Below are 26,159 nucleotides of genomic sequence, written 5' to 3'. Positions count from 1 at the left end.
AAGGAAATTGAGGCTTGGAGAGATCCCAAAGCAAGTAAATGGGAACATGGTTTGATTCAATGTGTTTGACTCCAAAGCCGTAGGCCCTTATAGCACTGTGCATATGACCACCCCTGACAACCCAAACCATGTGGTACCATTTGGCACTTAAGGCGTGCCTCAGTTCCCTTGTTTAGACTTGTGTGTGTTGGAACTCATAACACAAGCATCTAGGGCATAAATTAAAGGGATAATGGGGAAAGAACATTAGAAGATCCCAGGTGCACGTTTTTTAATGGATTCTAGCCAGGAAGCTGAGAAAATGCCCACTGGTAGGAGTCAGATTCAACATAATTCTCAGTTCTATGGAGAGTTCACAAGCTTCCTTATCACACAAAGCACACAACAACGACACCAGCGTTATGGGGAGTTGGGCCTGGGGGTAGGGTGCAAACTCAGATTATTTCAGGGTCAGGCAGGTAATGAGAAGCTGGCCAGGTTCTATTCTTTGCCATAGCATTGTTTGTTTTTGCATTATAGAACACAGAATATTTTTCACCTTCATAAAAATATATGTACTCTCTCATTATTCTTGACAATAGTGGGAAGCTATTGGCAGCCTTCTTAGCTACAGCCTGTTGTCCTCTTGGAATATGGGTGCAGTGTTGCTGGGACTTCTAATTTGTCAAGAGAATTAGGACATCTGTTTTTTGGGTGTGTTTTTTGTTTTTGTTGTTTTTTAATGCTAAAGCTCTTAATTTTAGATATTGACCCCTTTACAAAATTTTGCTGTATCAGGTAGATGTGCAGACTGTTATCTCACATTGAGGCCTCTTATATCTAACCCAAGTCTTCCCCATGCATAGGTTGATCATAAGTCCTAGTTTGCCTGAGATACTTGTGTTTGCACCTGTTGTCCCAGCCTCCCGCCTGTTTAGCATTTATTCCAGTTTTTTTATTTTTTTAATGAAGCATTCTTATTAATAGCTGCATTAAAATAATCCAGGATGTTTTTAACAGACATTCACTTTGTATTTCTAGATTCTGCCTTTGCAGTTAAACAGATTTCTCACTTTACACTTGGTTGAGTCTGATATCCCTTCCCAGATGCATTGTTAACTGCATCTCTCTTTCAAAGACAGCATGTGGGCATTCCTGCTAATATGGAGTAAGCTGGGACAAAAGTGACTAGGGGCAGCCAAACTCTTCCAGTCTGAAAGATGGTGGAGAAGCATGTGGTGCTGCTGCCTTTACCGTCTGCTTGAATCAGCCAGTCATGCTATGGTCTGGTGTGTAGGCTGCCAGGTCCACGAAGACACCACACTTCTGTGAGTAGGGTCAGTGGGCAGTTGCTAGGTGTATGTGAAATGTGTGTGGAAAATGAAGGCTGAAGCAGTCTTAATGTGGAGGTATGAAAGATTTTGCTTTATCATTTATTGTTTGGTATAAATCTGTTTTATTGTTTGATAATGCTTTTATTTTGCAGCAGATCTTTTTGGCCATAATAAGTTTTTTTTAGAAACTTGAAAATGCATGTTTAACAAAAAATTAAGTACTGTATTTTTGTTTCTAAAGAAAGTTGATAATGTGTAATTCATATAAAATTATTTATCAATACTTAACATTCACCATTGTAGCCATGAATATAATCAACCACACAAAATACGAAAGACACAAATCTTCTGCTTCAAGAGTTCGCTGTTGTTTTCAGAAGACTGTGCCCAAAGATGACATTTTAGCATGTGCAGCAGCAGAGAATGCATTTTTATATCACTCTGTGAAGCATAACTTTTTGTTTAGATGAAATGACTTTCTTTCCGAGTTAATTTAGCTCATTTTTATTCCAGGTTTTCTTATGCATGTACAAAAAAATGAAGCAATAGCAATTAATCTGTTAATTCTCTTAGCAGAAGAAAAACTTTGCAGGTAATTGATGGTTTGTTTTTTTCTTCATTAATTCATGGAATCGAGATGAAGCTTTTAGAAGTTCATGCTGATAAAGTGAAATATCCAACATGGTTTTGATTGCTACAGTAAATGCTTTTGCTTCTTTAAAAAATTTTAAAAGTCGGTGTTCAAAGTAATGTATTTTGTGTTAATGATACGAGTATAATTTTTCATGGAGCATAGTGTCATGGTAAAATACTGTATGTATTAAATTAATAAACTAGTGGACCAGAAATATTCTTAGAATAGTTATGGCTCACACATAAATCACAGTTGTATCCAAACAAGCTGCAATAATCTATTTATGAGTTTCATCTCCTAAACGTATTTGTGAAATAATACTATTCTGAACTAATACCAAAAGATGGTTCTATGAAAATATTTGAACTGAGATATTTATGTCTTTCCATTTGAAAAACATAATAGAGTGAGATTACTTACCATTCAGCAGACCTTGTTCTAAGCTTACCAAGTATCTTAACCAACAAGAGAGACCGTTTCTGAATTAAAACTATTAAGGTCTACCAAGAAGAGCATGATTGAAAATGTTAACAGTTTCAAATTTATTGACCTAAAATAGTTAAGGCAATTTTTAAGAATGTTACAAACAATTCTATAAAATAGTTAAATATATAATATGTCAATATTGAAAAAATATAGTTCTCTGAAGGATGTTAGGGACATGATGTTAGAAAGAGATATGGCTAAGAACATGACTAAAGTACATGAAGGTACCAAGAAAAGTATTTCTGCTCATTTTTTACTTTAAAATCTACATTGATTTATCAAAAGTTTATATTTTAGGAAGATTTTATATTTGAAAAATTTTTTAATGTGCACACTTCCTTGAATAATATCAATGTAATAAAATAGATTTGCTGGTCAATAAATACTTTAAAGACATACAACATTGATATGGTTTGGCTCTGTGTCCCCACCCAAACCTCATCTTAAATTGTAATCCCCACTTGTTGGGGGAAGGGCCTCATGGGAGGTGATTGAATTGTGGGGACAGATTTCCCCTTTGCTGTTCTCATGATAGTGAGTGAGTTCTCATGAGATCTGATCGTTTAAAAGTGTGTGGCACCTCCCGCTTCTCTGTCTCTCCTGCTCTACCACGGTAGGACGTGCTTGCTTCCCCTTCACCTTCCACCATGATTGTAAGTTTCCTGAGGCCTCCCATTCATGCTTCCTATACAGCCTGCAGAACCGTGAGTCAGTTAACCTCTTTTCTTCATAAATTATCCAGTCTCAGGTAGTTCTTTATAGCAGTGTGAGAACAGGTTAATACAAACATTAACTGTTTTGGTAGCCTTTTTAATACTCAAAAGTGTTAGTAGACTGTAACTATATTATTATGCTCTCAATGGAAAGTTAACAGTTTCTCAGCAGTGGTCCAGGTAACTTTTTACACTTCTTTTCTATAATATTTTCAAAATTTGGGTCTTTATTTAAAGTGACAAATTATATAACTTACTACAAAAAAACCAGGCCTTGTAGGATGTGAGTTATTTTCCTTCCCTTCTTCCTACTTAAATTCTAGGCCAGGTGTGGTGGCTCATGCCTGTAATCCCAGCACTTTGGGAGGCTGAGATGGGCAGATCATGAGGTCAGGAGATTGAGACCATCCTGGCTAACACGGTGAAACCCCATCTCTGCTAAAAATACAAAAAATTAGCCGGGCGTTGTGGCAGACGCCTGTAGTCCCAGCTACTCAGGAGGCTGAGGCAGGAGAATGGCATGAACCCGGGAGGCGGAGCTTGCAGTGAGCCAAGATTTGCCACTGCACTCCAGCCTACCAGCCTGGGTGACAGACCAAGACTCCTTCTCAAAGAAAAAAAAAAAAAACAACTTCTAAATGCTTCATTACTGTTTTTCATAGGATAAAGAGGTATTGTTTTTGTTTCTTTATTTTTATTAATGGAACAGTTTCTGGCTCTGTTAAGGGCATTTAAGCAAGGTATTCTAAAAGCTCCATTCCTTCCCCAAGATTCTAGGAAAGTGAGCCTTTCACTTTCAGTTTTTCCTAACACAATTTCTTGAATGTCTGAAGCTTCAGTGGTCAGATTTCACATGGGATGTTCCAGAAAGATGATATTCCCTATGTTAAGACTCTGAAATTCTTGGGAGCATTTGGGCCTTTTTTTTTTTTTTAATCAAAGAGCTTGTTCTTTTTATTTTTTCGCCTGTCTGAATTCTACCAACTGAACAGGGAAATCTTCTTTATCTGTTTTTTCTGTTGTCAAATAAAATAAAATTCCAAACCAGCAGCAACATACTCCTCTGGTTAATGAAATTGTAGGAGCACAGACATTACAAAGGACTAAAATGATTAGGCTTTTTCTGAGGTATAATAACAGGAAATGAACCACATAACATTATGTGATCTCAGAAATGAAGATGATATGAATCTATAAAGCAGGCATTTACCTATTATGCCAGAGTGGGGAGAAATCAGTCAATGAGTTGTTTTGTTTGTATAAAATCAACCTACAGTTGGTTGTTAGGGGTCTCAGTCTCTAGTCAGTGTTTTCAAAACATGATTTAATGCACCAACAGTCTCGTCAACAGATCTGGAGGCAAAAAAAGCTTCCATGGTCAAACAAGTTTGGAAAATTCAATAATATCCCCAAAGCTAGGCTCATGGATTTATAGCACCTTTCTAGGTAAGGGCCATTGCCTTTTTATAACTTCTGTGTTCTGCAGCACAGACCTCTGTTTGACTATTTATAACCGTTATTCTCCCCATTCTCTTACTTTGACTTCAGAATCCATTTGTCAAATACCTATTAACATTCCAATTAACTTAATTTTCCGTTAACTTAATTTTCCATTAATTAATGTTCCTCGGATATTCTTTGAAAGTAGTCATACAGATCATACCCTAATTGTTTTGAATTTTAATGACTATGCATATCTTTAATCTCTTTTCAATTTTTTTAAATCAACTGTGACTTTGTATAAACTCTCTGAAGATAAACTAGTTTTTTTGGTGGTATTAATAATGCATACATACAGACACACACACACACACAGACACACACACACACACCCATACTAGGATAGTACATCATAATTATGAAGATAATAGTAGAACTTCAGAGAATGCAAAATTTTAAATTGTACCCCAAGATTTTATAGACCTGAAGGCAATGTTCTTTATAATGGAATTATGTAATTATATCAATCAACATACTCTGGAAGTGTTTGATGTAGGTTTTGCCATGCTGCGTCAAGCATCTGACCTACAATGTCATTGATACTGATAATTATGACATTACAGACAAACATGAAAAAGGAAAATGTTAAGCAAAGAACCAAATAGAAGAATATTTACATGGAAAATGGTAGTGGTAGGGCCAAGAAAGAGATTGAGTTCTCTGAAAAGAAAAAAAATATATTTTAAACAATAAAGGAGGAGTATTTCCTCTACCCAAGAAGGAATCCCCATTCTATGTTAGAATGAGCAAATAAAGCCTATGGGCCAGCAAAACCAAAAGGAGAATTGTAGTTCCAGCAGATATTTTTTGGGAAAGACAGTATAACTTATAGTCATTGATTACCTTGGTGACCATAATGGAGATTAAAAATAAAAATCTAATGATAGAAGAACAAACTTAATAATGAGTTAATAAATCAATTTGTGAAGTCTTAATGAAAGGATATGTGGCAGTTTAATAAACTTTCTTCTCTAACATTGTAATCTAGAACATTGTATTTAACATACATTCTCTATTTTTCCTTTTCATCATTGTCTTGTGTATTGTCTAACACATGAGCGATAAATATTTGTTGAAATAATTATTAATGGTACTTTTGAGATACCACAAGATTTCATAGTAATTATAATATTTGTACTAGGCATTTTAGAAACATCTCTTTTACTTTTCCTAACAGCCCTACAACAAATTGTTCCATCTTATAGATGAAGAAACTGAGGTTCAGGAAGGTTGAGTGACTTGTCTAAAGACACAGGGCTGTTACATGACAGAGTTATTATTGATACCTGATTTGGTCTCCGGCTGTTCAAGTTCTTCCTCTTTGCTACTGTGGTTCCCAGAATTACTAATTTGAGATTCAGTAGTCTCCATCTAATGCCAAGTTTAAGAAGGACATGGAAGCTTAGCAAAGAAGAATCAGTAGATCCTTACCACTTAAAGACTCCACACAGAAGATCTTTCGTTTTCATGAGGGGCTTCAAAAGGCTGTGTCATGTAGTAATTTCTAATTTTGCTGAGCCACATGTTGAATCATAAGTGTGGAGAGGCTGTTTTATGGGAGTGAATCACTCACAATGAGAACCCAGCCAGCAGCAGTTCAGTATGACTTTGCTGTTCTTTGTCATTTATGCAGTAATGCTCAGAAAAAGATAAAACAACAACTGTCACTCTGCGTATAATGCACCTGAAACGTCAGCGTTCAGGTTCTAATGAAGTCAGAAAAGGTGAAACAGTCTGATAAATACAGTTCATGTCCAAGTTTTCTGCAGGAGATTTTGTGCTAAGCAGTATTTGCAAATTTGAGAACTCAGAGATCTATTATCCAGTGAGGGCCTCCAGACTGTAATTTCACATTTGAGCAGATTTAGGCTTCAGTGACTTTCCCAATGTCACAAGAATCTAGTAGGTATTTGTACCATGGTTTATATTTTTTGTACTATTTTTCCTTTTTTTTTTTTTTTGCATTTTAAATAACTAGTAGCCTTAGGTGTCTGGCTCTTCCTTCAAGTATTTTATATGCATTCTGTAATTTATCCCTCTAAAATAAGTGCTATTATTACCTCCATTTAATGGATTATGAGAGGGAGGTAATTAGGAAGCAGAGATTGAGGATGTTAAATAGCTTGTACAAGATGACAGTCAGCTAGTACTGGGTAGAAGTGGAATTACAACACCAGCAGTCTTGTCTCAGCATCCATCATTTCACTCTGTACTTCCTTTGAGCAGAAGAAAACAAAACCAAAAAGGCTGAGGGTTTTTTTTTTTTTCCACAGTCCATTTAGGAGTTGGTGATTTTTTTCTTTAGAGTCAAGTGCCAAAAGGAAATAAGCACTTAGAAAAAAAGTAGGAAGATGTGTGCTGCAGTTCAGAATTGAGATGAACTCTGATGCTGGCTTGCACTTTTTCTGATTTTGAGGTCCTCTGTGTGTGTTGGGCATCCCTTCAGACAGAGCAGGCCTAATAAGCTGGATATTTGTGTCTAAGAGCTTCCACAAATGTGGAAGTTACCATTTGGCTTTCTACTTCTGGGTAGGTGTGACATTCCAGTCTAAAGCCGCCTTCAGCTGTTAATGAGATTTTGAAAATCCTTCCAAAGTGACTATGAGGTCTTTTTCATTTCACCTAAAGGCTTGGCCTGCTGTGGGCTGGGTAAGACCCACTTTGGTAGGACCTCAGTTCCTCCTTCCCTTTGCAGAAGCAAACATGGAAACATCAACACATCTAAGATTTACCTGAATTTTATGACAACTGAATTCTGAAAACAAGACATTACCACATTGGCACATCTTGCGGTTTCCATGTGGTCTTTCCCTAGAATTCTGCCAGAGTTCCTGAGAGTAGCTACTTAGTTCTCACAATGTTCCCTGTAAGCCTTGCCACCAGCTTGCTAAGAATTCTGAAAGCTAGCATTCATCATTATTTCCACCCAGTATATTTTAACTGTAACTTAAAATGAAATAGAATTATATTTTACATTTGGTTTATGTGATTCATTAAATCATACTAGGTATTTTTGGGTGTTTTTTTTTTTTTTGGAGTGATGGTATTTCTCTCTGTTACCAAGGCTGGAATGCCGTGGTGCTATCATAGCTCACTGTAACCTTGAACTCCTGGGCTCAAGTGATCCTGCTGCCTTAGCCTCCCAAGTAGCTGGGACTACAGGCACATATCACCACGCTCAGCTAATTTTTCTGTTTTTTATAGAGATGGGGTCTTGCCATGTTGCCCAGGCTGGTCTTGAACTCCTGGCCTCAAGTGATCCTTCTGCCTCTGCCTCCCAAAGTGCTAGGATTACAGGCATGAGCCAGCATGGCTGGTCCTCCCTTGCTTTTCTGTGCACAATGTTCAAAATAAACAGGATAGTCTGTTGTAATTGACTTGTTACTTGTAATATTTGAGGTGAGTTTTTTCCTTTTCATCATTGTCTTTTTCATTAATAATTGTTTAATTTAGCTTAACTACTTATAATTTTTACTACTATTTCACATTCGACATTTGGACAAATAGAAAAAAGTATCTAATTTATCTTCCTATTCTAACATACTAGAAAATATTGTTTCCACATACAGAACTTTTTTTTTTTTTTACAAAAATTGAGAGTATTGCATTTCCATTGGGAACGTTTATATGCACAATTTAAAAAATCTGTATATATTTTGTAAAATGCTGTCATACTTTTAAATAACTTAGAGAATCTGAGATGAAAGCTCTTACATAAATGCAAATTATGGTTGATTATATTTGAATGTCATTTTCCAAAACAGCAAGGATGGAATGAAACAACAAAGCTTAGGAGGCAGTAAAAGTGACTTAGAAATTCCAACCTAGGTGAAGGCAACATGGTGATTGCTCTGTTTTTGAGGGCAATATTCTCTCTCAGTTTTGATGGAGGTTGACTTCTGAGTAATGGGTTTATAGCAGAGACAAATATAACTTACACTGTAGAGGTTAATTTTAATTCAGAGTCAACATGAAACTTTCTCACAAGACAGTTTTTTTTTTGTTTTGTTTTGTTTTGTTTTGTTTTTTGCAGTCAAAAGAAAGTAGCTTCTTTTAACTGTGAACAGCAGTTACAGTTTTTAAAAAGTGCCATGTTTATTTTGTCCATGCTGCTTTTCCTTGGAGGGATCATTCATCTTCATCTTCACCCGCCAGCTAAATCCCACCTTCTCTCTGACACCTCGTTTGACCTCCTTTGTCCGTACACAGTTGCACTTAACGCCATCCCCATGCAGCGTCGCTCATGTGCATATGTAACTGCATTCTGTTCTGTATTCTCAGTTATTGTGTGACATAGTAAGTTCTTGTTTTGCTCAGTGGTACTGGGTGCTCCCAGAGGGACAGTGTCTTAACATTTTGGTGCTCTGTGCGTTGTAGATGTATTCGTTATATATTTACAATCATACAGCTTATGGCTAGATGAGCTCTTTGGTGGTTTGGTTTAATTGCCTTTTCTTATGAACACAGAAAATTAAGTTATAAAGAGGAAAAGTAGTTTCTCCTAAAGGTTATGACCAGTGTTATGGGTAAAGCCAGAATTAGAAGTTAGAACTCCTAATTTCTAGCGTAGTTCAGTTCCTCCCTCCCTCCCTCCCTCCTTCCCTTCCTTCCTTCTTTCCTTTCTTCCTTCCAACCAACCAACAAATATTTACTGAACATCTACCACTTGCCAGGCACCTTGCTAGGCCCTGATTATGCGGTGTAGAGCCTATCTTGGAACTTGGAACTTAAACCATGATTAGAGAGAAAGACAACAAATATTACACTGCCTAAGAGGCAGAACACAGCAGTGGGGATTCATTGAGGAGCCAGTGATGCTCTGTTTTCAAAGGGCGAGTCTCAGAGGGGAACGATGATTGAGGTGGGCCCCACCTGGCGTGGGATTCAGGAACAGGACTCCAGGCTGGTCAGATCATGGGTGGGATAACACGGAAGATTGCCTACACAGGGACTCAGTACAGAAAGCAGCTACAGGGATTCATTTTCCAAAATCAGAATACCAGCAAGAGCTAGGGCTTCTCAGTTACTAGATCCGATTGTCACAGTCAGAACAGAACAAATGAGAAAGGTGATTTCTTCAGTCTTAGTGTGTTGAGCTTCCTAAAACCTTAAGTCAAGATTAGTCTATTGGCATGGGGCCCTTCTCACACAAGAGAAAGGAAGGAAGGTAAAGATTGGGAACCAGACAGGGCCTAACATGGATCACATTTATTAAAATTCTATCTGCTTAATACTCTGTGAAATGAATAGTTTGGCCATGATGTCATCATGATAGCCATTCACTAACCTTGTTTAGAAGTTTGTATTTCTATACAAAATCAGGATTGTTTCAGTAATTATCAGCCATCTGCCTCCAGTGTCCAACACAATTAGTTATTTGTGCTTAGTTGCATATTTATGTATATATACTTTGTGTGTGTGTGTGTGTGTGTGTATATATATATATATATATTGCATTCCATAAACCTTAGTTTGATTTGGATTGTTAGGCAGTCGTGTATTCCGGCTAATTTGAGGGTTGACCATAAAATATTTTCATGGCAATCTTACTTTAAAAACATTTTAATCTCTTTATCTCTTTCCTGCTAAATGAATATAGCCAAGTTATTTTACATTGTTAAAAAATTGAATAGGGGGTACTCAATCTGGTAATATAGATAAGGCAGATACAAAACAAATATTTTGAAAGTTTGGGTGCATAAGAGTGGAGGGGTAATTGTCATTGTTGTCCAGATTAAATTATTACTATTAATTGTTCTTCTAATGGTTTTATGCCCTGTCCTAAAAGTGAACTAGAGAAGCTAATCCTGATTAGTTGAGGATTCTGATTGAGTTTCTGCTTAGACATACAACACCCATAAGCTGGCTATATTATATGTTTGATTATAATAAACTATAAACATAGAGGGGATAATTACTCCTGCCTCCTTTTCTTTTAATAATATTTTAGGATTATGATAATATGTGAAAATAGTGGTATGTGTAAGCATAACATTCTTATTGTTCTGATGGGAGAGCTGAATACGCCACCTTCCTCTAGTTTCCTCTAATCATTTCTAAGTAGCATCAAGGTTTACTCTAGAGGGAAAGATTTGGGACTGAGTTCTCTCTAAGAAGAACAAAAAATGTGAAACATGACTTTATTGTAAACCAGTTTAAAGACCAGTATATGAAGGAAGGTGTTACCTGAATTGTATGTAATGTAATATGCAAAGCAAAGAAAATTTGGAAAGTAATAGGGTATTAAAACTGCCTTTTTTTATTTAAACAGGCTCATGCACAATTAGTTCGAGAAGTTGATGTGGAGAAGGTGTCTGCTTTTGAGAATCCATATGTAGATGCAATAAAGAGTTTATGGAATGATCCTGGAATCCAGGAATGCTATGATAGACGACGAGAATATCAATTATCTGACTCTACCAAATAGTGAGTATCTTTCCAGGTGGCCCTATGGATTTTTCTCTTTACTTCCATGTAGAGGTTTTATGATTATCATAACTTCTTTATTCTGTCCTGTATATGTCACATATGATTAAAACTTTAAAAGTTAGGGAATATAGATATTGAACTTATGCCAACATCATAAATCTAAATTAGATTATAAAGGACTGGTATCATGAGTCAGGGAGAATATTTCTTTTACTGTTTTCTGTTTGAAAAACAAACTGAAGACTCTAGGAATCTGATTTCACCAACCTGTCTCTTCCCCCAAATTGCAAACTAGCAATTCTCACATATGCCATTGTGATTTGAAATCTTGTAATAATAATTTTTGATAGAAAATCCAATCTTATTCATGTGCTAGAAAACACCTACACACATTAGAAACTGCAAACAAAAAATATGTTTGATTGTGGCTTCTTAAAACATCAGACTTCCTGGTTTCCAGTTTTCAGACCCAGAACTTGACTGCTTCCTGAGAGCCACTATTATGTTGATGGATAGGTTTTCCTTTGCGTGAAAATTGCATGTGAGTCTAATTTTGCATACATTCCAGAATTATTTTGTGAGCTGTCAGTCAGACTCATGTCGTGGGAAAGATTTGCATCCTAGAAATCCATTACTTCTCTAGAATTAAATCTCACCTAACAGAAAGGAAGTAAAGATTTGGCAATCATTGGATTAATGTGATCAATGTAGTCAGCAATGTAGATAACCAGGCACCTGAATAGTGAGTTTTCTTTTGGTAGTATTTAGCCAGGTTTCTGTCTACATTAGTTATATTAATACAGCATCTGCCTCTTGTTTTGGATCTGGGCAGACAGAAGAATGGGTAGAAAATAATCAGTAACCTTATGCCAATTCATATGATAAAGTGATCCACTGGATGAGAGCGGGCCCTTGGGGAAAATAAGAGGCCCTGATAGGCTGCTTGACATGACTCAAAAGTGCATGGAAGATCTAAGAGCTATATGACTCTGTTTTTTCAGTAAAATTGTCATGCTTTTACTCTAATTCTAGGCATTTGTATAAGATATGATTCACATCAGCCACAGAAATGTTGCCTGATCAAACTATTTCTTGTATTCTTATGGTAAATTTGAATTATGCCATTCTGAAATGTGACACAGTGCTCATGAGCACCATTTTTGTAGTATTTAATATTTTAACTAGCATTAACCTCCTTGTGTGCCTCTGAAATGTGTGCTTTCTTCATTCTTCCTTTCATCATCCTTCTTCCATACCTTCATATAGTTCTTCTCATTTCTGGTCTTTCTCTTCTGCTGTCCTGCATGCCTACCTTCCATTCTGCCATTCTCCCTCCCTCTGTCCTTCGTCCCTTTGTTCCTTCCTCCTGGGCTCCCACTGTATAAGTTTCTGTGAGTACAGAGACGAAAAAGATGCATTCAGCTCTTGCATGTTCTAAATTCTGCCCCCTCAACCTTTGACCAGCTGTCTTTTTTACTCCTGCCCCCTCTGTCCTTCTGTTTCTTTTGCCATTTCAGATTCCATCTATCTCCCCATGTTGCTGCTGTCTCATCCATCATTCCCTGTTCCCATTCATTATGTCTCTCCTGTCTGCTTATTTACCCTCCACCCTCAGTTTTGAATCTCTCTGGCTCTCTCTTAACTCCTCTCTGCTTCTCACTTTGCTACTGTGATGTCTTGCCCTAGCCTTTAAAACTAACTCATCCTCCGTTATAAAGTTACATTTACTGATAAATTCTTCACCTTGCATCATTTTTCTTCTAACCTCTATCTTTTAACTTTTAGTTTCAGTCTTATCTCCTCCCCTCCCTACCTGGTCTACTCTTTACCTGTCAACTGTAACTGTTCTCCCTACAGAGAGTCCTGCTACTGGGTGGTCAGAGGCCCCCATTATCTAGTAATTATGTGCTTACTAGGGTTACATCTCCCCCTTAGGGTTTGCCTCCTCCTCCTGGGATAGACCCTTTGAGAGAGTCCTCTTTGCACCTAGGACACCTGTATTGGACTATGGATATGTTCTTGAGACAAGACTTCATCATATCTCTGATGACATACCCTCAGTTTAGATTTGCAGATTTCTAGACATGGACCCATTAGTTAGTATGAGGATTGGATGCTGCCATATCTAACTTGCTTAGGGCAAGAGCTCTCCTAGACAGTTTCTCTAGACCTGTCAGTGCTGTGATCCTGGGAAAAGCTGCTATCTTAGAGTTCTGTCAGTGCAGGCTTAGTCTGCCATAGAAATGGGCACACTCCTTATGATAAAGCAAGACCAAAACGTGGGGCCCTCTAGCACAGGCTGATCTAAACTCCTTCAAATGATTATTCTTTAAATAATTCTACATTTCCCTAGTGGGAATGAGGATAAATTGATTTTCTAAATTATATATATGTGGGCCAGGTGTGGTGGCTTACGCCTGTAATCCCAGCACTTTGGGAAGCTGAGGTGGGTGGATCACTTGAGGTCAGGAGTTCGAGACCAGACTGACCAATAGACGGTGAAACCCTGTCTCTACTAAAAATACAAAAAAAGTAGCCAGGCGTGGTGGGGTGCGCCTGTAGTCCTAGCTACTCAGGAGGCTGAAACAGGAGAATTGGTTGAACCCAGGAGGCAGAGGTTGCGGTGAGCCAAGATCGAGATCAATCATGCCCCTGCACTCCAGCCTGGGTGACAGAGGAAGACTCCATCTCCAAAAAAAAATAAAAAATAAAAATAAATTATTCATATATATATGTAGACATACGTCACCTAAATCTTTTTTAATCACATTTTATGCTGAAGTAATAAAGTGAATTCTAACAACATGTACTTACATCCTTAGACATCAGTATGTAGCTCTTTTTTAAAAAAGTAGGACATTTTCCTACCTAAATAATAATACATTATTATACCTAAAATTAATTAAGTTCTTTTTATCATTCTATACCCAGTTCATATTCAGATTTCCCAAATTCTTCCAAAATGTCCTCTAGAGGTGGTTGATTTCAGGACTTCACATTGCATCTGGTTGTTATGTCCCATAAGGTTCTTTTAATCTAGTAGAGACCCATTTTGCATTTCACTGGCACATTCAAGAGATTGGCCTAGATTTGCCTGATTGCTTCTCATAGTATGATTTAGCTTGCTCCTGGATCTCATTGATTTACTCTAAACTAGAAGTTACATTTAAAGTCTTTATTAGATTCAAGTTAAACGTTGTGACTAGAATGTATTATAAGTGATGTTGTACACTTGTTTACCCATGGTGGATGAAGATTTACCACAGCGTTAGGGTAGTGGCACCCTCCATTATAAAGTTGTATTTTACTTGTCTCTTGTTGTGTTAGTTTGTCATTGAGCAATCTCTAGTTCTTCATCAGCTCTTCCTCTGATAGTTTTATTTCCAACTGATAATTTTTGCCAGATTTAATAATTCCATTGGGATTTGTAAAATAATTATTTTCCTCTTTTATCAGTTGGTCTATCAGTTGGTCTACATTGGCATTCTTCTGCGTAGAAGATTTTATCTCTTCACCTATTTCATTAATCATCTGAACCAGGACACATTGAGAAAGAGGAGGCTGTATTAATAATTATACTGAAACAGTGACTCTCCAGGACAGGCAGGGACCCGTCACCTTTGGTCACCTTAGCTAAGTGAAACTGAGGGAGGGAGGTTGGTTTCCTTCATTTTTTGTAGAATACTCTTTTTACTTCAAAAGGAGTAGAATCAATTTATTCCTGCAAGTTATGTAAGGGGTTGTGTGTATAAACCAGAGTTAACTGGACCCACATTTCAGGTCTCCTCCAGGGATGTTTTGGCACCAGCTATACATCAGTGCCCAAGCAGCCTGCCTGGCTTGCCTTAATCCCACTGTGCCAGGAGGCCCGAGTGTTACTTACTTTATTCTTCACCGTCTTAGTAGTGAGCACTTTACATTTTCCTTAGCCAGGTAAACCTCTCAACAGAAATAGGACCTGGGCATCATAGAGTCACTCATTTGCTGCTGTGTTCCACATGTTTCTCCAGTGTAATCACTGCAGATGCTCCAGGAACTGGCAAATATGACAGCACTGGCAAAGATGTAGGTCCCATATGTTAAACATCGCTGATTTCCCAGTACTAAAAATCATGTTCACAAATAACTCAGAATAATTCCTTTCTCTGTGTTTGAGATAATTGTTAGCCCTTTTCCTTTCTGACTTTTTTGTGTATATTCCCCTAGTGCATCTTCAGTATGTTATATTGCCTCCTTTTTTTCATATCTTTATATTTTTATAATATATCTTTATATATAGTATATCTTTATAAAGATATCTTCATATCTTTATAATTGTTCCTATGTTTATAATTGAAACATACTTCATTGTTATTCTGGACCTAATTTCTTATTCATTATCACCTTACAGAAATATTCATCTTACAGAAATATTTCTGAGCTTAGGACCAACTTCTTTTGGTGCTGCCTGTCTCTAGTGGTAGGTCTTCAGAGTAGATTTAGGGAATACTTAACATCTGCGTTTCTGGTATTAGGAGAATCTCCCTGCCACACACACCTACTTAAAGGTTGTAGTGTAGTAGCAGTTCTCTCCACAACTCTAGTGGTTGTGAGATTCAGTGCAAGCGACTTAAAAAAATACTGGGAGCAGAGGCCAAGCATGCCTGTCTTCTTTTCTCTCTGATGAACTCCTATTCATCCTTTAAGACCCGACTCAAGAGTCACCCTTTCTGAAAGCCTTGCCCAACACCAGTAACAGTAAGTCACTATGTCTTCTATCTTAACACTGTGTACATATCTCTTTTATTTCCGTCATCCCATTTACTAAAGTGCCTCTCCCCTCTACCCTCTGTTCCTGACAGCAGTGCTCATGTTTGACTTTCACAAGTGATTGTTTCATGAAATAATAGAAGTGATTGTTTCACGAAATAATAGATGGGTAATTTCTACTATTTTAATGACCATGGTATAAGCACCAGTCTCTCTTTGGCTGTTAAATATTATGAAGCTTCAGAGCCGAAGGCATTCAAGTCTTTTTTCCTGCTGTTGTTGAAGGTCTGGGATCTGAAAAGCCTTATCAAAGACAATAATAGCTGCTATTTACTGAATATTTAATATATGTTAGATTCTGTGCTTGGTCATTTACATGTGTTATTTCATTTAATCCTCAAAGTCACCTACAATGGTACATAGTTATTAGCATCCCCGTCTAGCAGAAGAGGAAACTAGGATTCAGACTGAATAATTTGTTCAAGGCCACATACTTAGTAAGTGAATGGAGTAGGAGTTGAATTCAAATTTGCTTATTCCAGAGCCCAAGCTTTTAACCACTGAAATACAGCCTCACACAGGATGGATGGATGGATGACAGATAGATAGATAGATAGATAGATAGATAGATAGATAGATAGATAGATAGATGATTGACAGTTTTTAGATAAGATAGATGGATAGATAGGTAGATAGATGAATCAGTAGATAAATAATTATGATTAGGTGTTTTATAAATCACTTACCATGAAGAACAAATTATTAATCTTTATCAACATTGTCTACAGATAGTTTCATATTTATAAAGTCAAGAAGGAAAATTATATAAAATTGACTGGAAAACAAATCCAATAGGTTTTTGGTTATCATTATGAAAACTTAGCCATGTTTAGCTAAGCAGCAATTATCCATACTAACATGGAAGATGTTCTAAGTTACAGATAATTCAGGAATGTTATTTCTTTGTTTTAACCTACAGTCTTTATCTCTCAACCCCTCTCCCCCAAAATCCAGCCAATCACTTTTTACTGGAACCAGTAAGAAGGATACCATAAAATGATTTGAGCTTCCCTTCTACTTTGATTAGCCAACTTGCCTATCATAGTAAGTAATCAGATGACTCAAAGGACAGGCAGCAATGATAGAACCACAGAGATAGGAAATTCCAGATAATGGATAAGCAGTTGTGGATACATTTGCAATTGGCCTTAATTTGGTGAATTCTTCCAATTCTATTTAATGAAAGAATAAAAAGCATTCTAAGATCCTAGGGAGTTTTGTAGATTACTTTATTAACTTTTTCGTTATTGATAAAAAGCCTGAAGGCTCTGAAAATGATTAAAGAGCACAAAAAACAGATGGTTGTAGGTTCACTTTTTTTCCCCTAGATTTCACCACCTGCTTTAATATACTGAGACATCAGGTCAAATGAGTTCACTGCCTACAGTACCAAAAGCTCCCTGACATTAGCCGGAAGACACAAGTCTCAATCACATTGGCATATAGTGAGAAAAGGCCTCATCTGCAGGCTTTGGCTAGTCTACTGTAGCTGTGTTTGCCTTAAGAGACCAAATAATTTCTAATCTTACTTCACCGAATTCCCCTTCAGGGAGTTGGGTAGATCAGACACCTTCTTGAAATTTCCACATGATCCGGAGCGCTTAAAGAACATGAGTAGATTGGCTTTTTGGCATAAGTCAACATTGGAGTTTGACCTTCTAAACGCATGTTTACATTTTTTGAGTCTGACGATGAACTAGCACTAATATATTATGTGCCATGTTGAATTTAACAAAAGGCATTTCAGAGATAGGGTAACACATCCACCTAACTTAGGGCCAGTCCTTCTTGAAGAGGAAGTACCTTGCTAAGAAGTTGCTGACTGATGAGTCAAATACTTGTACTCCAGGGTATATTGGTTTGGCCATTGTATCCATCCTCACTTTCCTCTGATAGTTTTTTTTTTTTTTTTTTTCCAAGTTTAAGCCTACTCCAGGCTTTTGAAGGCAGATAAGACCATTGTATGGTGAAAATATTAGGTCAGGGTCCAGCTGGAATTCCCTCTGCTACTTGCTACCTCGGGGGCATTGACTAAGCATTGACTAAGGCACTTTCCTCAGACATAGATTAGATGTGATACGGAAAACTTAAATTCTCCTCCTAAATTCTGAAGTCCTTTGATTCTGTTGGAGTTGACTCCCTTTATCTGAGAAGTCATTATCCTATGCAGTCAAATGAAAACCTGGCACCTTAAAATTTACCTGGAAATGTAATGAACAGAGAAATTATTCTCTACATGATTAAATTACTAAAAATGCTATCTTTAGCCAGCTCAGAAGAGGACATTGATCTTGCATATGTTTGCTCTTCTTCAGAGTGTCAATAATAACACAAAGTGTCATTCTTTTCACTTGAGTGACATATTTAATTCTCTTCGTGTTTTGTTATCTAGTGGGCCACATTTTCCAATCTTTGGTAAAACAACAAAGAAAAAGCCCTGCATTTGTCTCCCTCAGTGAACGCTGATGATTCTAAGATGTGGTCTTTATTATTCCCCTTTCAGAAAGCTCTTAAAGATAAAAAGATAAGGCTTAGATATGCTTAACTCTACTCTAACCTTCATTACAGAGAAGGAACAGGAAAAAGGGCTGGGTTTAGCCCCAGTTTATCATTTTTTCACTCTGCCTAAAGGGCAGAGTGGATGTGGGCAAGTCAGTTTGCTGTTTGCTCACATTTTATCAGGACGTTTATTTGGACTTTGAGTAGTTTGGCCTCTTCTTTGTAGGCCTTTCCACAGTCTTTACTCAGGATGATGATGTGCCTAGCTAAAGCCTATTACCGTAGAACAGGGATTAGCAAACCTGCAGGCCAAATTTGGCCTGCTGCCTATTTTTATAAATAAAGTTTGGTTGGAACATAGCCATGTTCGTTTGTTTATGTATTGTGTATAGCTGCTTTGGACCCAACGGGAGAGTCAGATAGTTGTAACAGAGATCATATGGTCCAAAAGTCCTAAAATATTTATATTTACTATCTGATTTTCATTCTCACACGCACACAAATTCAAACCCCTCTTAGAGGTGAAGAATAACTATTAAAACACAGTAGCATTCTGCTTATGCTATTTAGATAAAAGCTAGTTTAAGACTCTGATGCTCTGAATTAACCCAGAGATACCTTTTAGAGTACTGAGTGAAGCAATGGCCTGCATTCCTTCAGCAGTCCTCTAGAGATACTGCTTTGCACAGTGAAACATTTGGTAGGAAGTGAGCAACAGAAAGTTCTAGATCATATTTCCTGGACGTACCACTAAATGCCACACAAAGAATGTCTGGCATAAAAATGGCATGAATGACCAGAAATGTTCATTGAGTTGATTTGGCTTCTGAGTGCAAGGATTATGTGTCATGTGAGCTTGACTCGTAGTGTCTGGTATGGTATGGTAGTATGTTGCAGCTGATGAGAGGGTTTCATAGGATTTAGCAATCAATTGAAGCAGAGATAGGAGTGACAGTCTTTTGTAAGAGGGCTAATAGAACATGCACATGATTATAAGACAGCCCCATCCCACTTTCAGTCACAAGGGAGCCAAAGAATCTTGCTGTCTTTATGTAACCCATAAGGTCATTCAGCACCTTTTTTGACTCCCCACTTCCCAAGAAGCCTTGCTGACTCTGGTATTCTTGAGTTCATTATCAGGTTAAAGTCTTTTCAGTTTAAAATAATGAATTGAATTTTGATTTATAATTAGTTTACGTTAACTCATGTTAGCATGACCAGCTCTCCAGACCTGATCATCCTTGTCAAAATGAAAGTTCTAATCTCACAGAAGCAATATCCAAATTAAGGTGACATAACTGACATGACCATGGGAGACCCACTTAAATCAGTATGACCTATTTATTGCTCATTGCTCTTGGCTGCAATCACTGGAAGCTCTCTTTTGACCCATATTACATCTGCATTGTATTATGGTTATTTATAACACGTTTTTCTTCATTGCCAGACTATGATCTCCTTGAGGACATGATTTGTGTCCTTTTTTCTTTGCAGTTCACTCTCAGCCTAAGCCTAGTGCCTAGCTTACTGTAGACTTTCTGTAAAAGTTGTTGAATGAATGAGTGATAGAGGAAAAAGGAAGTTCTGTACCTTTCCTAATTTCTTGTCATCCGTCGTCTGTACTATTCTGCCTGTTCAAATCCCATTCTGTCTGCACGGAGTAGCCCATCCCCACCTCTACTGCACACTATTCTCCAGTGACTACAGTTCATAATCATCTCTCCCTTCCTATTGCATTCATCATTAGCAGCTCACAATATGGCACTTAATTATTTCTTAATTGATTCATCGGTGCTCTCTTTGCTTCACAGGTAGCCTGAAATCCCTAAAGGCAAAGAAGGTATTTTAACGTATATTGTGCCAGTTCTCTGTGCCAATCTCCCTCCATCTAACACACTGCATTAGAAATTAATGTATAACAGATTCCCAATAAATATGTGTAAATTAACTGAATTAAGCATCGCCATCCAATTTCAAGGCAGGCAGACCAGAATTAAAAAGTAATCTTCAGCTATTTCTTGATATGTTTTAGAATTGTGTCAAAATTAACCAATAGCTTGGAAAGTTACCATATATAAAAGATGAATAAATTAACAAAGCCAAATAGGCAAATTGAAAAAGACTTCCTTCTTTCTTTTCTCTCTTTCTCTCTCATTGCTATTGTTGTTTTGTTTTTGTTTTCAATTACAAAGTTGATTTATTTTTTTGAGCACTACACCTGAGAATCTATTGCTGTGAGCCCAGCCCTGGCATCTGTCTGGCAGACACTTAGTTGCCTGGCCCTTTTCCTATTTGGCACTAGTGCTCTCTTTACGTCAGACTTTCAGATTCATAAGATAATGAAACTATTTACCAAATGCAGTGATAGAATCATTTTAGGAGATATTTAATTTAGTTTTAAAAATCTTATTTTTCTAGATTGGGTTAGTTCTTTGGTAGAGGGAAATTGAAATGCATAATCTCGAAGCCTTCTCTTTTATCCTCCAGAATGGTCTCCCTTGAACAGCATTCATAAATGGTAGGATTATAGCCCACCTGCTACCGAGTGATCTTTGTTTTGAACCTGCCACTTTGTATTAAAAGCAAACTTTTTGGCCAGGTGCAGTGGCTCATGCCTGTAATCCCAGCACTTTGGGAGGCTGAGGTGGGCAGATGACGAGGTCAGGAGTTCGAGACCAGCCTGACCAACAAGGTGAAACTCCATCTCTACTAAAAATACAAAAAATTAGCCGGGCATGGTGGTGCGCTCATGTAATCCCAGCTACTCGGGAGGCTGAGGAAGGAGAATCGCTTGAACCCAGGAGGCAGAGGTTGCAGTGAGCCAAGATCATGCCATTGCACTCCAGCCTGGGCGACAGAGCGAGACTCCGTCTCAAAAAAAAAAAAAAAAAAGTAAACTTCTTATGAACAAAATGCCTGTTAATAAATGTTGCACATCCTTGAACTCTAACATGTATGTCAGGTATCAAAAAGGAAAAAGGAAAGTTGATTTGCTCTCTGCAAAATGAGCTTTTTAGGAGATGGAAGTGTTTGTGGAGTGAGCAATCTTGTGCCACTAACCATCCTAACCAGATTACCAGCCAGGCTCCTGTCAGCCACAGGATTTGCCAGATGAGGAAGGGACTAGAGTAGGTTATGCTACCAAAACCTCTCCTTGACTCTCCCCTCAGGATACCAGTTTTGCAGAACTGTTACTTCTTCATTTGTTTTTGCAGGTCACTTTACAATTTTTTTTTCACTTTTTTCCTTTGGACCTTTGTGGTCATATAGCAACTGCACGATAACTGTGTGTTTCTGATTTCTCTTTAGCTTCCAGTGCTTTTGACAGTGTCAGACACCATCTCATGGCATGATCTAGCTTTCAACTCCCCAAAGACTGTTCCTCTCACAATGAGGTCTTCTTAATTTTTTTAAATGAAGTCGACCTCGTTTTTCTAACCTTCTTTTCAATAATTAAAAATGTGAAGACCTACCCAGAATCATTTTCTGTGCCATAACTTCATCTTAATATTTGACGTGAACGGCAAATTTGTTATAAATGCAGCCTCTCTATAGGAGGCCCTTACATAGGGGTCAAAGAGCTCCACAACCTCCAACACACACCCCGTGTCATGCTACATTGAAAGCCCCAAGATGCGATTTCATTTATCCTATTGTGTCTGGTTGGATTTGCATGAAATTTCAGAGATTTCTGTTCCTACTTAACTATCCACAGGTACTTTTTGCCTTTTGGTGTAATTACTGAGGGTTGTATGCCTCTAACTTTAATATATGTATTTAGAGTCAGGGTCTTACTATGTTGCCTAAGCTGGAGTGCAGTGGTTACACCCTGAAACTCCTGGGTTCAAGCAGTCTTTCTGCCTCACAGCCTTCCAAGTAGCTGAGACTGTAGGCACATGCCGCCACACCTGGCTTATAAAATTTATTAACCCTAGCTATAATGTGATATGTTTTACCTGCCAGCTCATATCTCTAAATTTTAATTTTTTGTTTCCTTCATTTAAGAGAAAACAAAGCACTTGTATTTTTAATTTCTGTGCTATTCTTGGTCTAGATTTCAGTTACTCTTCCAGTCATAGGTGGGGGGAGGGGGTGGTTCTTTTTAATCTTAAAAAGAGACTTTTAAAAATCAGTTTGCATTCATGTCAAATGGGAGCATAAATTAATTTGAAGGTCACCTCGAAACTGTTATTGATAAAATGTCAAAATTAAGGAACAATTGGAATCTCTTTTTAAAACATATTCAGGAGAGAAAGTGTTGTATGTAATATTGATTTGGGCATATTATTTTAGAGAAGTTGAAGCTTCTGTCATATATTTTAATCATTTAAAGTAGTGGATTATGTCCTGTTTCTGAATTTATTTTTCTTCAGCCAGAGATTATCCTGACATTCAGCGTGTAAAGAATTTATCTGTTACAAGGTGTAAACTAATGGGCATGATTTCTGTTAAGTCTTTCATGCAGTGCAGCCATACTACACAGAAGAATGTTTTGAGGATTATCACCAAGGGCTAGAGATTGTTCGAACAGGTTCCCAGAAGGTGACTGTATCCAAAATATACAAAGGTTCATTTCATCTCTATAAATCTCACCATTCTTGTTTTTATGTAACCCTTATTTCCCCACAAATTGATAAACTCCTTGCAGGTAAGGATCATATCCAATGAATCTTCCTATCTGTAGCATCTACCATAATGTCATGGCCAAAATATGTTGTTTAATTCCAGATGACTCTGCATTTTGCTTATGGTCAGAAAGGAATCATTGAAACATTAATATGCAAGTGTCTTTGTTCCCTCACTTTTCACTGAAAACCATCAAAAACCTTTTTTCCATCAAGAAGATTGTGTCAGAAATGTCTTGTTGATAAAGTCCCACCTCCTCAGTTTGCACTGTGTTAGACAGAATGCTAAGGCCTGAAAGCTTGAAACAGGTATAAAATGGACATAAACATTTTGTCATTCTCTAGCCAGGACCTAAAGAATAGCAGGAAGCAAATCTACTAAATGAAGTTAAACAAATAATGCTTTTTCTTTCTGTGTTGTCTTTGTCAGAGACATTTTTATTCAGAACTTGCTATTACATGATGCAGGCCAGTAATAGCCAAGAGAAGTAATTTCGTAAGGATGGATAGCTAACAACCTCCCCTCTCCTGTGTTTTTGCCTTTCTAACCACTACAGCACTTCCCATAAAATAGTTTTAATTTGGGTCCATGCTGAGCACCTGCTGTGCTCCAGGCCCTTGGCTAAGTGTTGTTGATATAGCTGTGGACAAAGGCACTTGTGGGCCCTGACCACCGAGTGTGAGGGCCATAGCTAACTGGGCAAACATGTGGAAGAATATTGAGTTCGGGGTTTCTTTTTTAAAAAAAAATTATAAATTTATAATTTATAATGTCTCAGCACAGTGAAAAGTCATTAAATCCCCATGGAGGGATTGGAGTAAGGTGGGTTTAAGCAGCTAAATCTCCCATTTTCTGACATGAATAGCTTGTCTCCTAGACACTTAACAAGCCTTATGTAAAACATGGGAGCTTCCTCTCCCTGACATCAGGAGAGAGTCACTGCCAGATACTTGTTACACATACATTGCCTTGGAAATGTACCTGTGCCTGGCACCATGGCAACACCCTTGAGAATGACCTCAACAGCCACTCAGAATCATTCCTACAAAACAAATTATGGCTATAATTAACTCTGAATTTACAGTATAAATTTGTTCAGACCTCGGTGTGGTTTTTTTTTTAAAGGTCGAATGAATGGAATAATTTAACATGAACCCATCCCTCATATTCCACCAATTTTTTTTTTTCAGAATAGAAAATGCTTCAATGGAAAGTACAATTCAGTTAAGAGATTATTTTATTACCTTTTCTCAGTATGTGACGAGGACCATCAAATGATGATGTTCTACTCTTACCATGCTAGAACTCCATTTCTAGGGGAACAAAGTTCCCTTTTTCCCTGGCAAATGTGAAATACAGAGTGTGCTGAATCCCTCCTCTGAGTCCTGTGAGCCCAGAGTGAGGGGGGTTGCATGGGATTGGGGCTTATGCGGGCAGCAGCTCTTTGATCCCTTCTTGGCAATGAAAAATGCAGGGTTTTTTTGTTTTTTGTTTTGTTTTTGTTTTTGTTTTTTTGAGACAGAGTCTCACTCTGTTGCCCAGGCTGGAGTGCAGTGGTGCAGTGGTGGCTCACTGCAACCTCTGCCTCCCAGGTTCAAGCGATTCTCATGCCTAAGCCTCCGATGTAGCTGGCATTTCAGGTATGCATCACCACACCCAGTTAATTTTTGTATTTTTAGTAGAGATGGGGTTTTGCCATGTTGTCCAGGCTGGTCTCAAACTCCTGGCCTCAAGTGATCTGGGCTTCCCAAAGTGCTAGGATTACAGGTGTGAGCCACTGCGCCCAGCCAAAAATGTCGTTCGTGGTCTATAAATTTTACCTGCTTCACAAATTGTCTGTAGCATATCTTCAATCCTGGGTAGCTTCCCAGATTTTACTCTAGGAGCAAATAGTTTGTATGTCTTTTGTTTAGTTGGAGGTTTTGTTGTTTTTCTTTGCCTCGTTTTGGGTTTTTGTTTGGTTTGGTTTTTGGTTCTAGATGATGTATGTTGCAACTAGCAGAGCTAGATACAGTTCCTCTTAGTCTTGTCTTTTGTTAAGCTAGATTAATTTAACTCTTTCACCCCAAGCAAAGTGAGCCTTTCTCTCTATCATTCAACTGAGGCAAAGCAAAAAGAATGACAAGCAAAAACTGCAGCTTCCTTTTAAGTTAACCAGAAATTTATGAAGCGTCTTTAATGGCCATTTCTTTGCTGTGAACTGTGTTGATACCTGGGCAATGAACAGACAGAACAGAGCCTGGCAGGCATCAGGTGCTCAGTGTTAGTTGTTGTTATTGCTATTGTTGTCATTCTCTGTGATCTATACTGCCATTGAAAAGATGAAGAGGAAAAAGTATTCTTGCAAGTATGAGTGTCTTGGATATTCATTTCAGTACCCTGAACTTAGGAGTGATACCACTGACAATTTTTTTAGGGTAGCCTCTAACCCCTTGTAAGTGGAAAGTTTTCTAGTGGCAGGTATGTGCCTGATTCCATCTTATCCAAGCAATGTGACAGGTAATTTCCCACTTCATGTGCTGGTTCTTTAAATTCTCCTGTGCTAACACTCATCTGTGCTTTACTATGGAGTTGCAATGAGTAATCTGTTAGGTTCATCTCCAGAAAACAGAAAACCACACTTTCCCTTTACCTCAGGAACACCACAGCACCTTCCATTACAAGAATTAACAGCCCTCTGTTCTGACCTCTGTGTATGGCATTAAGCGAGTAGAGATGGTTTATCAGGCAGTATATTTCTGAGCAGCCTTGCCAGTGGAAATTTAAAGTTATTCGATTCCTCTGAAATAAGTTTTTGTATACAGTAGTTAAATGGTGAACTTGTAGATTTCAAAATGTACATTCAGGTTTTTCAAATCAAGAAGCTGATAAATTAGAAAACCCCATCCATACAGAGTAGCTATCTGATTTTTTTTGTTGTTGTTGTTTTGAATTACTTGATTTATTTATTTTTTCTTTTTTAATTTATTTATTATTATACTTTAAGTTTTAGGGTACATGTGCACAATGTGCAGGTTAGTTACATATGTATATATGTGCCATGCTGGTGCGCTGCACCCACTAACTCGTCATCTAGCATTAGGTATATCTCCCAATGCTATCCCTCCCCCCACAACAGTCCCCAGAGTGTGATGTTCCCCTTCCTGTGTC

At 37.7% G+C, this 26,159-nt stretch overlaps 1 protein-coding gene across 1 annotated transcript in view; it reads left to right on the top strand.

Annotated features, from left to right (window-relative positions):
* The window catches only part of GNAQ (G protein subunit alpha q), a 312,081-nt gene that overhangs the window by 204,956 nt on the left and 80,966 nt on the right, over positions 1–26,159 (top strand). Inside the window, exon 3 of the mRNA XM_031014551.3 lies at positions 10,918–11,072. Within this exon, the coding sequence (XP_030870411.1) occupies positions 10,918–11,072 (155 nt within the window). The remainder of the gene's footprint in view (positions 1–10,917; positions 11,073–26,159) is intronic.

This window comes from Gorilla gorilla, chromosome 13 (assembly GCF_029281585.2).
Source record: "Gorilla gorilla gorilla isolate KB3781 chromosome 13, NHGRI_mGorGor1-v2.1_pri, whole genome shotgun sequence".
NCBI lineage: Eukaryota > Metazoa > Chordata > Mammalia > Primates > Hominidae > Gorilla > Gorilla gorilla.
This window is presented reverse-complemented; position numbering and strand designations above follow the sequence as displayed.